General features: G+C 45.3%; 1 protein-coding gene across 5 annotated transcripts in view; it reads right to left on the bottom strand.

The window, feature by feature from the left end:
• CACNA2D2 (calcium voltage-gated channel auxiliary subunit alpha2delta 2) overlaps positions 1–956 on the bottom strand; it is a 201,495-nt gene extending 200,539 nt beyond the window's left edge. For 2 of the 5 annotated variants that reach the window (XM_051627527.1, XM_051627526.1), the window contains exon 1: positions 767–956. In XM_051627527.1, the coding sequence (XP_051483487.1) occupies positions 767–891 (125 nt within the window). In that variant the 5' untranslated portion in view covers positions 892–956. The remainder of the gene's footprint in view (positions 1–766) is intronic. The other 3 variants (XM_051627529.1, XM_051627530.1, XM_051627531.1) reach the window with 3 other exon arrangements.
• Positions 957–11,551: the final 10,595 nt, after the last annotated feature.

An 11,551-nucleotide genomic window follows, 5' to 3' on the forward strand; every position in this document is an offset into this window, starting at 1 on the left:
TGTGTCAACAAACCTCAACATTTCATAACAGAGATGACAGCCTCTTAAAATACATCTTGGCAAGATTTCGCAGGGCTGTGTGGAGGGGGACAGGGCTTTGGGGTTATCACAGCACGCAAGGGAGCCAAACGTCTTAGCAAATATTCCTAAACATTAACTTCCAAAAAGCTCGCTTTCTTCCAAAAAAAAAAATAATCTATTTATACCCTTCCTGCAGCGACTCTCCAGTCCCCAACCCCCTCACCCAAATGAGCTGCTTTCCGACTTTCTCTTTCAATAGGTAACAGCCAATTTCTGGCGGTCCAGAGGGAAGAAGAGGAAGACCCGCCAGCTCGGATAGCCTGTGGAACTATCCATCCATTATTAGTTTCTCCTCAAACTCCGCTGGGTACGGCCGGTTGTGGGTACCACGACTGTGTGCTTGAAACAGGGGAAGGGGGGGAACCCCAAAAAGTCTTTTTTTCGTCTTTTCCCCCCCTCTCGCCACAATAACGCTTCAATGGCTGCCCTGTACCCCGGCACCCGCCGGGGAAGTTTGTGCTTTCCAGCAACTTTGGGTCGGTTCCTCGCCCCGGCGGTGGCAGGGAGCGGGCGGCGACCCCCGCGCCCGGCAGCCCCCAGCGCGGCTCGGCCCGGCGGGGCGCAGCGCCCGCCGCTCCCGCTCCCCGCGCCGCGCCGGCAGGCCCCGGGGCGGCCCCGCGATGCGCCAGGGCGCCGGGCCGAGCGGGGGGCGGCGGGGGGTCCCGGCCGGGGCGGCGGCACTTACGTGTGCTGCTGCGGGAAGCTGTAGCCGTGGGCGGCGGGGACGGCGAGGAGCAGCAGCAGGGCCAGGTGGCCGCAGAGGGCCGGGGCGACGGGCGCCGCGCTGCCGGTCGGAGCCGCCATCGCCATGTTTCCATTAACGGCGCGGCGGGGAAGGGGCAGAGGCGGCCCCGCGGGGCGGCTCCCCCCGCCGCCACTCGTGCGACGAGCGAGGCAGTCCTCGGCAGGGGTGGGGGGGGGGGAAGGCTGGCAGCGCCGCGCCGGCTGCGGGCACCGACCAGCGGCTGCTCGCCCGCTGCCTCTCCGCGGCGGCCGGCACTGAGCGCCCGCGAACCGCTACTTTCCCTCAAATAGGCGGGCAGGCGGGCGGCCCGGCCCAGCCCGGCCCAGCCCAGCCCAGCCCTGCCTCCTCCCCGCCCGCCTCCCTCCCTCCCTCCCTCCGGCCCCCCGCGCCGCTCCGGCCCCCGCCGCCGCGCATGCGCCCCGCCCCGCGGCCCCCCGAGCCCGCCGCCCCCAGCCCCGCGCCGGGAGGTGCGGGCAGGCACCGCGCTGGGGGCACCGGGCTGGGGGCACCGCGCTGGGGGCACCGCGCTGGGGGCACCGGGCTCCCCCCGCCTCCTTCATCTCCCCTGGCCAGGGTCTGTTCCCCGTCCCCCGCCGGGCACTGTGGCGGCGTCTGTGTCCCCCCCCCGGCCCCGACCTCCGAGGGACCCCCCTGGGCTTCTTCCCATCTCCCGCGCGGGTGCTGCCCCCGCGGATCTGTCACTGCCATTCCTGCCGGGTACCGCGTTTTTCTCCGGGGCCACCTCCCGGAGACAGATCAGCGTATGGAAATCTCCAGTTACATTAAATAATAATAACAGCAGCTACAATTATTTTTTTAAAAAAAACACGCTATGACTTTGGGGAGTGTTGGGGAACGTGACAAGAGGGCCGAGTAAAAATTCAAAACAACAGAATGAATAAAACACAGCCCGAAGTCACCAGGGTTTCTGAGGCAGAGTTTTGAAGGCCTGGATTTTGCCACACTGTCTTCTGGGTAGCTGCAGTGTAATTCCCAGCCCTAAATCCAAACCCGAGCTGCTTGGCTTCATTGAACTGACTAGTGGCGACTCACAGGGACAGCTGGCAAGGGCAAGGGCAGGAACACTGCCCATGTGCTCTCCATTCCCTTCCCAGAGAGCCTATACCTGGCTAGCACCACTTTGCCCTCTTTAACTTCAGAGAAAGTGGAATATTGGCAGAATTGCCAGGATCTGGACAGAGCTCTTGAGGAAGAGCCTGACAAGCATATATAAGACCTGTCCTTGGTCCTGCCCAGGAAAACAGCAAGGTGCAGAACCGGGACAGGTGTCCCTGGCAGTTTGAAGAGCCTTCCAGCTTGGGAAAGGAGGAGGATTATGATGGGGAGAGGTTGCTGCTCCATGCCCTGATTTGCAAGAGGGGTTTTCTCCAGGAGATGGATGGAATTTACTCCATCCTTTGCTTCTGATGGGAAAAATAAACAGTTTGGAGTGATACAGATCCAGACTCAGGTTCCTGATATCCTGGGAGCACTAAGAGTGCTGCCTAAATTCATGTGGTCACATCCAGACACACTACGAATTTCCTGCAGTGAGGAGAACTGATATATAAATGGAAACAACCAGGATTTGATGTACCGACTCCAGCTCAAGCTGGTTCACTAAGACAATTCTTTTTTTAATGAGATAGAGAAACATTATAATTTTCCCAACTCATTTTGAAAATCAGCAGTAAAATTTGCAGTCAAATTCAGAAAATTGGACTTGCAAAAGCATCACACAGACTTGATGTGTTCAGCACATAAGTGGGTATGAGCAGTAACTTAATGCTTCAATAAAATATTAATTAATACTTTAGTACTCCCTTTCCAGTTCCTGTATCATGTACAGACCATGACTCTTCTTTGCATGCCCTTCAGGACATGATCTGGTTTTGCACCCTGTGTTTCAATTGCACCTACCACACGTAATCTAAGCCAGGTTTGCAAGGGCTATTAGAGTTGAAATCTCAGCTACTGTCCTGTCATACAGACATTTCCAATTTACAACCTCCAATGTTTCAGCAGCACAAAGTGGATAATCTCCAGCATATACATGGGAAACAGTGACAATACGATAAACAGCTTGTCCATTGCTGGCAGAGTTGGCAGCAGATAGTAAACACTCTTCATTGTGTAGAATTTGGCTTTCCAAACTCTTGAAAGACAAATTCTGTTGTCTATTACATCCATACTTTATTTCCCAGAGGACCTAGGCTAGCATCTGTCTAACAGATAAAATTTAACTCAAGATACAGGTCCACAGGGTCCAGATTTCAGGTTCCTGTTCTAACAGTATACCCAGTGTCCAGGAGGCAACATGGCAATTGCCAGACACCCTTTCTACTACAGGATTTTTCTACATTATACAGACTGATCCTTTGTCCTTTAAGAAAAGCTCAGGGACACAACTGCACATTACCACGGCTAGCAGCCCCTTTTCCAAAAGCCTGGCACCCAGCAGCTGGCTGCTCTACAATTGCAAATGCAGCCCCAGCCCTGGATGCTCCAGCCTCTTGTGCTTGAACCGTGCGTGTGCGCAGATCAACACTCCATCGCAGGCACAGGAACCCCACGCTGTAGTCACTTAGGGTAGGAGACTTGGCATCTCTAGATGTCAAGAAATTCCTTTAAAATGTTGCCGTTTGGGTTTGTGAACAGTAAAGCTTTGCCTGGTATGTCCCTGTTTTTCAATAACAGTCCTGCACTGCTGAGATGGACAGTTTCGTTTTGTCACGGTAGTTTTTCTTTCTTATTTTAAAGGTATTTGACTATATAATACTTGCTGCTCTACAGTCCGTACATGGGTAGGTTGGTTAGTAGCAAACTGCTTGGAAACAGTCTTAAATGTAAAGGGCCAAAATCACGGGATCAACCAAGAAACATGGCAGGAAAAAATACTGATTCACACCTGCAGGCTGCTAGATTAACCCTATCAGCTCACAACCGAAGCCCATTTCTCAGGGCATAACTGAATATGAATTTATCAGGGGGCTCCTTTTACTACCACCCTTAAAAATGTTGTAAGTTTATTTTTCAAGCTGTGCATAGGAAAGAAAAACATTCAGGAGCTGCACAAAGCTATGTATTATAAAGACCTTATGCCAGCAATTTTCAAAACCAATGCTGCCCCAAAAGGGAAGGAAACAAATCAGTGGAGTCATCTTCTACCTGATACTCTGTTGAGAATGACAGGAAACACGGTATGGCTCCACGCTTTACCCTTCACATTCTCTGGAGCAGACACTGCTACACTGTAGCCTCTTTGAAACTGTGTGACCTGCAGCACCAAGCACACAAGCGTGGGCTTGAACATGGAGTTCAAGACGCAGCCTCCAGAACAGCTTTTAATGTGGCAGTGTAGGTTCTCAAAGCAACTGTGAATCAGCCTAAGGTTGCAGCAAAAGCACTGTAATGCAGACAAGACCTTGTGAAATTCAGCACGATACCTGAAATACCAACAGGGTTGCAGCAAAATAGGCAGCACCACTGCTGTTCTCCCACGTCTTTTAGTGGAGAAGCCATGTGGGAGGAGGCTAAGTTGTTCTTATGGCTGATTTATTTGCAAATGCAGGTGAATGCTTGGGAAGGTGTGAATATAACTCTTCCCAGACTGATCAATCATTTCACAGGAAAAATGTGAGCCTTTGCAGTTAGTAACCACTGCACAGACATGTTTCTTTCCTTACTTTTTCAGATAAACCAAGTTGAGCCTTCCCCGGCCTGTGCTTTCATGTAGAACATTGGTGAGAAGGGACAGTTGATCCCACTGTCCTCACAAAACACATCTTTGTGTAGACAGAGAGGAACCAGGCAGCAAAGCTGCTCTTCTCCTCTTTTTAGCATTACACAGTGGAATGCTGCTGCTGCTGAACTATTGATAGGCAGATGTAGAGAAGATTCCCTTGTGCCTGGGAAGAGCACAGCTCTGCACAAGATCTCCTCATGAAGTTGAGTCAGTGACCCAGTCTTCAACTGGCTTGGTACATGAAAGGTAGTTCAGCAGAACAAATAGATTAGTTAAAACCTGAAGCGCTTTCATGTAATTAGTCCAGATCCACGCTTGTGTAATTGCTAGTGCAGTTTTGCCCCCCATGGCTAAACACGTGCCTGTAAGTGGAGCAAACCTGCACCTACAGTCTTGACAAATTGGTTGCTGAGTGAGAGGTTAGAAAATGTTGTTGACATACCATTAAAGGGAGACAAATAAGGGGAAGATGTAATTAAGAGTGAGCAAATGGTAATAGCTAATACACACTCTGACTTCTGAGGCTTATTCAGGGTTCTTAAAGCCAAACTCCTCTCCTAATGATGAACAGGGTTGCTTGGTACCAGATGTTAGTGTTTCAGAAAGAGGAGAAAAGAATGCACTTAATGTTGATAAAACCATAGTAAGTACTGTTGCCCTTGCCACAAGTCATGGAAAGCCACATTGTGTCTATGAGCCCAAGGGGAAAGGAAACAGCATCATGCATGTTTGCTGTTTCTGAGCTGGAGTAAGAACCTGTGATTACAAGCAAATAGGCATCCTGAGGATACCTCCATGGACAGAAAGGAGAAACAACACAGGGATGAGATAAAAGGTATTCCAAAATTCTTTCCCATATATCTCCAAGGGGCACTTGCATGTTTCAGGGCCTATGCTGGCCTTACATTACAAAGCCCACAGAGTCTACATTTCAAGAAGCATACAGGCTCTTTGCCCAGACTGATGTCCCACCAAGGCAAAGGCTTGGCCTGAGACCACAACTAGAATTTATTCCTTCAACAATGTAATTTTGTACTACCTGTATTTTCTAGGCAGTCTATGAAGTACCTATGCTCCATCTCAAACTGGTAAGTCTCAAGATCTTTCTTGATAATACTCACATTTAAAGAGGCCTTGGGCATGACTGGAAGCCTACACTGGAAGTGTAATTGGGATTTGCCTGTTGACGTAACAATTGTTATTTTTTTGCTTTCAGTACAGGGATGCAAAGTCCTATCCATGACTATAACCTTTTACAGCTTTGTAAAGACCTAGCCTCATTGCCAAAGGGCTGGTAGGCCAGTATGTAAAATTTGGTACAGTCCCATCATCACTTTGGAGGCAGCTGGGACAGCTGAAGAAAGTATTTTCCTCCAGGTTTTACCTGTACCTGTACTCCAAGTGTGGCATTGGAGAAAAAAAAAAACAACAAACATTGTCAGTCAGTTTAGCTCAAATCCAAGTCATCTGCCATTGAATCATTTCTCTTTGGGATCCAAATGATATTTCTGCATGATGGGAGGGTGAAACAGCTGAGGTCAGCATTGTATCAAGTCACAGAGCATTGCACTCAGTTACCTAATGTAGTCATGCCTCACTATTGCTTTAATTTAAAACACGGTTACTTCACAACAGTAATCAAAACTTGCTTCAGAGTTCAGTATGGGAGATATTCAACCTTGACCCATATCTAACATGGAGATGTTTTTTATTCATTTAGTTGGACAATGATTTAGGATTGCCATTTTGTTAAGTGCTTCTACTGTGCTCAGCACATTGACTAATATTGTTCCCCCAGCACTTCACAGGTGTTAAGATATATACTCTGTGGAGGAATATACTCACACTATGTATACTTGTGGTGTTCCCATCCTGTAGGTGAGCACCCAAGAAATAAAGGAGCCAAATGACATGCCCAAGGACACACCAGAAATCTGCAACAGAGGAAAAGTGAACTCCAGTTTCCTAAAAACTAAGCCCTAAAATCTGTCAGCTCCTCGGGGTCTTGCTCTGTGATTGGGGCCTGTAAGTGCTTCTACAAAATAAATAGATTTTTCTTATTTTTAAATTCAGAAGATGACCTAAAGGTGATTTGATTAGATCATATAAGCACCTTTATCATGAGAACACAGGGGGTTTTAAAGGGCTTCTTGATCTAGTGGAAAAAGACATATTACAAGAACCAATGACTTGGATTTAAAGCAAGAAAATTCAAATTAGAAACAGGGTGCAGAATTGAGGGTTTTCTAACCATAAGGATGATTAAATACTGGAAGGACTACCCAGGAAATATTTGCCTTTTGAATTTTTCACACAAAGAGTAGCTATCTCTCCAGAAGATCCAATTTAGTCAAACACAAGTTACTGGCTCAATATGGAGGTAACTGGATGAAATGTCTGGTCTTTGCTAAGCAGGAGGTCGGTTTAGATCATCTAATCATCCTTTACAATCTTAAATTCTCTGAATCTATGAATAGTAATGACCATCATTGTACGTTACAGTTTGTAAAACAGCAAAGAGTGCACTGCAACATAGCTGGGAGACAGAATAAAGAAGCACATTATAATAAAAAGCACTTTGCTCTGGAGCTAAGCATGTGAGTGGTAATTATTTAAACTTCATCCATGTGTTTCAAAATTTTCCTCCTTACAATATTTTAATTAGGTTTCAATTAGAGGGCAAAAAAAATAACAATCTATTAATAAAATAGGTACTACGGCACCCAGAACAGCATTGCCAGTATTCCTACATAATATTTAAATGCCCAATTGATACAGAAATAGTTGCTGGTTTGCTGGAACTACCCATGGGGAATCTGTAAAGGAGGGCTCTTCTATAAAAGGTTTTATAGGCCTGAGCCTGGGATTCCTCTATTATATTTGAGTAGCTATAAAAAGTTTTGTGATAGATCATAACATTCTGTAGTTGTGAATGCAACAGATTTTACAGAAAATCTGTTTTAGAAATGTCTCAGGGAGTTTTTCAAATAAAGACATTGGCACAGCTTTGTGCTTCTTTGCCTATAAAGCAAAATTCTGACACTGTCATGCTACAGCCTTGATCTTAAACTTCCACATTGCTTTTAAGACACACCCAGAGATCAGAGCTTGTGTGTCCTCCCTTGGGCTTGTGAATGTGGTATTTGTTTGTCAGTCAGGGTTCTGAATAAAATCCATGGAAAGGGATCTGTTAGGCTTCCGTCTTTAACAGGTTTATCTCCACACTACTTCCAAGACAAGAATTCCCACATTACACTTAGGAAACTGAGCTATGGGGCATACAAGGTGATTTTCTTAACATCAAATTAAACATTTGCAGCCCAGAAGGAGCTGAAATCTTCCCATCCTGAAGTAGAATGTCTCACATTCTAGATTGTCTTCCCTATTCTGTATTTGGCTGGAATGCAAATGACGGAGAGAGAAGTGACACAAAAAATCAAGTTACACAAGCATATTTTCTCTACAAAGTGCTGCCTTTCTGGTGGGGAGAAGGTAAGAGGGATATTATGCTTCTGAAAACCTCTACCAATGTCTTTCTTAAGAATTTCAGTCATGGCTTTTGTGTGTGAATTTTGGGAGGAAACACACACAGAGACACATGCACACTGAAGTCCTTCTCTTGGAACAAGAACTAAAACTATAAAAGCAAGAAAACGTAAAAAACCGGCCTGCAGCAGTTTGGGTTGATATTCTGCCTTTAAATCATTCTGGCACTTGTTTTTTTCCCCTCAAGGTGGAAGTGGTAAGCATCAAGGCAGAACTGCAGTAGCCCTAAATCAGAACATGCCTCTGTTTCTGGGTTTACAAAGCACTCTTTGCATTCCCAAGCAGAAGTCTTGGTGGTTCTCTACAGTGCTGTGAAGACAGTTTCTGCACAGCTGTTCCCTGTGTAGGAGCCAGCTTGCTTGCTTTCTCACCATGAATATTTTAGTGGCATTGACATATTCTGATATGACCACTGCCTCCTTTTCTGGCCACATACAGGTGGCCCCTAAACACCTAGTATTTAATGGATCCAAATCTATCATGCTGTTTCTCTGGAAAAGTAAAAATAAATAAAATCTTCCTGATTTTGTGATATAACATAAACTTTGTGAATTCTTTGCTATTTTAAGGTACTTTTTTCTTCCCTTTTTTCCCTCAGAATATGTATCCCATCTCTCTGTATCCTCCCACCCACTACTTATCTTTCCTTCCCTTGTCTTACCTGCCCTATTGAGCTCTTTAGTTCAAAGATGAGGTGACAGTGCTGTCTTCCCTCAAATGTCTTGGATCTTTCCCTTAGTCTCCCCAGCTCTACCAAGCCAAATTCCCTCTCCTCCCCAGTGTTACATCTTTTTACTTCTCTCTGTTCCTATATTGGAAATACTCCTTTAAAGCAAGAGTCTCTGTCTTCTTGTGTCATTTTGATCTTCTCAGTGTTACCAATCAGGCTATTGCAAAATGACAGAAAAATATCTCTGGCCTGTTCTTCCCAGTTAGTGTTACATCAAAAGCAGGCAGCTAGGGCAAACACTGGAAAATCAAACAGAGAAGGGTGTGTTAAGGGGCACCCCACTTCCAAGCTAAAGGATGGTGAATCACTTTTTGTGCAGATCACTGGGCAGCAACAACATGTTGTGATGATGTTGCATGTTAATATTCTATGGTGAACATAAAAAACTCTCTAGATCACCTCTAAAGCACCCCTTGTAATGTTGTCCAAACACAGGGCCTGCAAAGAGGTGATTTGCAGAAGGTGTGTCCACTGGACATTATTACAGCTGGAGGAACTGCACTGCACATGTCTCTAGTGCAATTGCAAACATCTCCTGAGGTTAATTCTTTTATGAGCTGTGGGTGGCTGTGGCATTTTTCCAGAAGACAGACATCTGCCACAGTTCCCTGAATTATGGCCAAGGTAGCTCATGATTCATGCATGCCTGTAGGCTTCCTGTAGCAAGCATTGGCAGGGCTGAAGTGTCAAGTTTAGCAATAAGACCAAGGAGAACAGCAGTAGGTCAGGCCCTTCCATATCAGTGGGTGTAAGGGGGGCACAAAGGGGACATGAAAAGATAAAGCCAAATTCATGTGCCAATTCATTCTTCCAATGGGGCAGCAATATCCTGTCCTACCTGAGGTTCAGAGAAAGCAGAGTGGAGTTTTTAGTGTGATGGACATATTTTTGCATTCAAACCAGCCTGAGCTTCCCTTGGCTTATAGTGCAACAGGGGGGAGAAAATCAGAATTTTAGAAAAAGCAAGGATCTCAATTTCCATTCTACCCTTGATCCTGCAGAGGAGGAATTGGAAGAGATACTCCAGATAGACACAGAATGGAAGTAGGCTCTGGTAGTGTTTTAGAAAGAGAAGGTGCAGCAGTTCTGCTGTGGTATTTTTTCTACACTAGGCTATGCGTGATAATAGGTCTAATGGTTAAGCCAAGAGTATCAGGAGACCTAATTTCTAGCCCTAATTATATCAGAAATTATCTGTGTTTCCCTAGGCAAATCCCTTTGTTACACAGTGCCACAATTTTCCAGTCAGTAAAATGTTTAGACACCTCTAAAGAACTGAGATGCACAGATGAAAAACATCAGTGTCATCACGTGGCACGATTCGCTCTTGGAGATTCATGCACGCAGAACTTCTGACAGAAGTTGATGGCCAAAGTTTGCAATGCTTTATTACATTCTGAATTGCCTCTTTATTAGTTCAACAACAGTATCTGTAAACACTCTATTTTATAAGCCCCATGATACGTTCTGTTGGTATTGGCTTACAGTTTCTCAAGTCTATCTAAGTTTGTAAGTATGTTTATCGCAAAATGAAAATCAATAAGGAGAGCTTTAAAAAAATAATAATAAAAAAGACAGTATTATATGCTTAGACAGAAGGGCAAGGAATCCTGTGTATCTGCACTGCTTTTAAAATAACCTGACAATAAGGTCTCATCTTTGGCATAGAAATTGAGTGGTTCTCAATGAGCATAGCCATTGTTTGGGCTACATACAGCATGAATCTCCTCAATCAACCCTCACTCCAGGTCTGTTTGCTGACTCCAGCTACCACCACACTGCTGCAAAGAAAAGAGGTATCCAGATATCAACATGATTCAAGGGCCCAGGAGACTGCAAGGGAGAAAAAGGGTATTTTCCGAATCAGTTCCCCATGAAATCACTGGAACTAGCGTTGTCCTGGGGGATAATAGAATGGATCATTAGGTGCCTTAAAAAGTTCACATTGGTTTTTAAAGCCACGCTGCAAGATGAAAAATCAGTAGTTTAGGCAAATAAATAAAAGTCAGTGAATCCTCTTTATGCTGTGAACACAGGGGCAAAAGGGTTGTAAGAAGAAAGAGATTCCATTCTTCACAAATTATATGTTTTAAACCCTCCGCCCTTCCATCTCAAATCCCTCTTTTTCCTCCCTGGTGATTTAACCACCTAAGCTACTGTAAATCAAATAGCTTCCTTTTCTCCTCAAGTATGAGTTAGCTCTTAATTAGGCTATTTGGTAAAAATTAAATGCAACCTATTAATAGCTTGGGATATCCTTTGTGTCAATGGAAAGGGTAAAAGGTACCTTTTTTTGCATCTCAGGAGTGTGTTTGTGCTCTCACAGACAGATGCTTTACCTATTGCTGAATTCACTGGAATTCATTCTGATTTACGTGCACATAAATGAAAGGGTAATCAGCCCCACAGTATTTAATTTTTCTATTTCAGGCAGATAAGAGAAGTGAATACATGGGACTGAATATCATTTTGGCTTGATTACTTTCATTCTGTGCTTCCTATATGTACATCACAGGATATAATCTAACGTCCATATTTAGGTGAATCTCAGACCTGACAGGAGGATTCAATGTACATATGGAGGTAACTGGACACTCTCCTGAGATACTGCTCCATCATAATAAACAGCCATTGCTCCACGGCATGATGAATTAATGTCATCATGCCATGACAACAGCAAGTGATGTGGTGACATTACGTCGTG

This window comes from Apus apus, chromosome 9, assembly GCF_020740795.1.
Source record: "Apus apus isolate bApuApu2 chromosome 9, bApuApu2.pri.cur, whole genome shotgun sequence".
Taxonomy (NCBI): Eukaryota; Metazoa; Chordata; class Aves; order Apodiformes; family Apodidae; genus Apus; species Apus apus.